The sequence below is a fragment of the Arachis ipaensis genome, chromosome B04 (genome assembly GCF_000816755.2).
Source record: "Arachis ipaensis cultivar K30076 chromosome B04, Araip1.1, whole genome shotgun sequence".
In the NCBI taxonomy this organism is placed as follows: domain Eukaryota; kingdom Viridiplantae; phylum Streptophyta; class Magnoliopsida; order Fabales; family Fabaceae; genus Arachis; species Arachis ipaensis.
Genome location: NC_029788.2, coordinates 101844201 through 101847033, shown reverse-complemented (window position 1 = coordinate 101847033; position 2833 = coordinate 101844201). Strand labels below are relative to the sequence as shown.

At 31.0% G+C, this 2833-nt stretch overlaps 1 protein-coding gene across 1 annotated transcript in view; it reads left to right on the top strand.

Moving 5' to 3' along the window:
- The window catches only part of LOC107639566 (phosphoinositide phosphatase SAC8), a gene marked incomplete in the record, with an annotated part of 6876 nt that extends 6374 nt beyond the window's left edge, over positions 1-502 (top strand). Inside the window, 1 exon segment of the mRNA XM_016343106.2 lies at positions 119-502. Coding sequence (XP_016198592.1) covers positions 119-246 — 128 coding nt within the window.

The following is a 2833-nucleotide window of genomic DNA, read 5'->3' as shown; positions in this document are numbered from 1 at the left end:
CTTGTCTTTCTTATACCTTAATGAAGTGTCCTTGAAAGCACACTTTTCTTGCTTTTTTATTTTATTTTATTCTCTGATAATATAAACGTGTGTGGCTGCTTTCTCGTTCGTGCTGTAGTTGGGCGAAATGTGCACCAGTACGTGTCTACTGCAATCTGTGCTGGAATAACTGCTGGAGTTATGGCAATTCTCAAAGCTAATGGAAGGCAGTTTTGTTCAAGGCCCCGCTTGTGCGGTCTCTTGTAATACAAGTAATCACTTATTCGCTTCCTCCAATGAACAGAATGTAGAAAGTTTGTGTGTCTTATTCGATATTGTAAATATAATGCTTATGCTGTTAAATAATTTGTGTAAAGATTGATAGTTAGCTATCCATCCTGTTGATCAGTTGGTGTAGCATGGACCTCGGATTTCCATTGAGATGTCCAGATTTTGGTTCTTTTAAAAGAAAATACAGAATACAAAATTAATTCTTTGTTTCTAATCTATTTTCATTTGTGGATACTGTTGTGACTAAGCTGGAAATGTTGTGATTTGGCTTTCCCAACCTTTTCTAATTCTCTAGGATTCAAAATCAACTGTTGAAAGGATAGAATAGTCTCCTAATTTGATATCTTTGAGGCTTTTTGGTAGTTTTAGGAATCATGAGTTGCCCCATGGATTTACATCAGTTTCTTTTTGCTAAGTTCAGACTTAAAAGGTTTCCATTCCAATTATGTCGGTTTAATTTGGGATAGGATTATTCCCTTGGCTTTCCTTTGGTACATGGTCTACTTGATGGAGTGTTTTAAGCTGATATTCAAAGGGATTGAACATGTTGTTACATAGCTAAGTTTATGTCTTATCTCATACCTTTTGAATCTATGTGAGGACTGAGGATAACTTATCTTTCTTTTTTATATATTCTCTTATGTTCTCAGAATTTACTGAAAACTACATTTGTTTGTTAATGGTAAAAAAGTGTCCTGTCAACTTTGTTGAATTCTACTATAGTAATAAGCAAATTGTGTAGTTGGTATTGACAAGTTTGGCATCCTCTTGAGTGTTACACAAATGGTTTGTTCTTTAGCAGTCTCAAAATAACTCGAATATGCTCAATCTTCCAAAATTGCTCTCCCTCCCATCCTTGCCTTGTGCCGATGACCTCATGATTGCTAAGATTTGCTGATTTTCAGCAGAGAAAAGAGGCACCAAAATGGTGAAATAGACCAAATTCATGCTTTTATTTTTGTCTCCTAGTTAACTAACTGCCTTCATGTTTTAACCATCCTTATTCAGAAGTTAAGTGCAATGTCCATCTTCCCTTTTAAGGATTTTATTATATATTGCATCACTACTATTGAGGTCTAAGGCTTCAAAGACATTGGTTAAAAGATTTAAGCCTAATTGACTAATTGCTTAAGTAAATTTCCGGCAATACTATATATTTATATAACAAAACTTAGTTAACCTATGTTTGGATTGGTGGAAAATGAGGGATATGATGGAAGGAAAAGGAATTTTAATGAGTTCCATTACTTGAACAAAAATAATGAATAAAGTGAAATGCAGTATGAAATAGCGTGGAATATTATGCACTAATTAACTATCGTTAAATTTTTTTTTTCTCATTTTCCTACCAAAAGAAAAAATGGGGAGGATTGGGATGTGCATTACTGTTTTCTTTTCTTCATAAAAATTAGATATTCCAGTATTCATTTATAATATCTGAACGATAGAATAAAATAATTATAGCCAACTAAGATTTGATAGGTTAAGTGGTTAACTTCGTTCTAGTGGATGGAAAATTCCCTATTGTGATATCTCTCTTCCACTATATCTTAATTCTATTTAATTACTTACTATCAAAACAATCATAGGTTAAGAATTTAAGATAAAACAAGTAACCAATTTAATATTGGTAACTATTCTTTTATTATTTCATTTTTGTTCTCCCTTCGATAGTTTGATTGACATAATACATTGCTCTGCCTCTCGCTCTCTCTCTCACACACACACACTCACACTTAAAGGACACCAAACCAATGATGTCATACAAGATATAACTTCAGTCTTTCTTCTACCGAATGCAATGGTTTACAAAAGTCAGATGAATTATTATTGTTGTGTTAAATCTTTTCCTAGTCTTCTTTTACAAATACAATGTATCTTTCATGTGGGGACGGTGTTTTTAAGGTAGCGTTGGTAGAGAGAGATAGAAATATTAAGACTGAGAGATAGAGATAGAAATTGAAATAAATTTTAGTATTTTGTTTAGTGTAAAATGGTTGACAGAAATTGAAATAATAATGAAATTTTAATTTAATTTGTACAAAAGATAAAATTAGAATTAATTAATTGAAATGAGAGTATTTTATGTATAAAATATTATTAAAATTTCAGTCTCTATTTTTAAAAATTTTAATTTTCTGTATCCTCACTTTTTGGAGATATTGAAATATTGAAATTTTAGAGATAGATATAAAAATTTTAATACTAATCTCTAAACCAATAAATATAATACTAAATCACAATCTTTTTATCTTTATTTCAGTACTTCAAAACAAACATTTTATTTCAATACTTCAAAACAAATACTTAGCGTGAGTGAATTTTCTAATCAAAAGGTTATAACTAAGTTAACTGTACCAAGAAAGAAGAAAAGTAGGGGACAACTTATGCTAATGCTTAGCCCCAAAGATAAGAACAGAACAAAGACCCTTTCTCTTTTATTATTATTTTACATATTGCAGAGGAGAATCTTGGTTAAACAAAAGGTTTATCTTCTTAATCATAACGGGAAAGTTTGCTACCTATAAAATATAGGATTTTGCTATTTCCATAGTAAGGATAT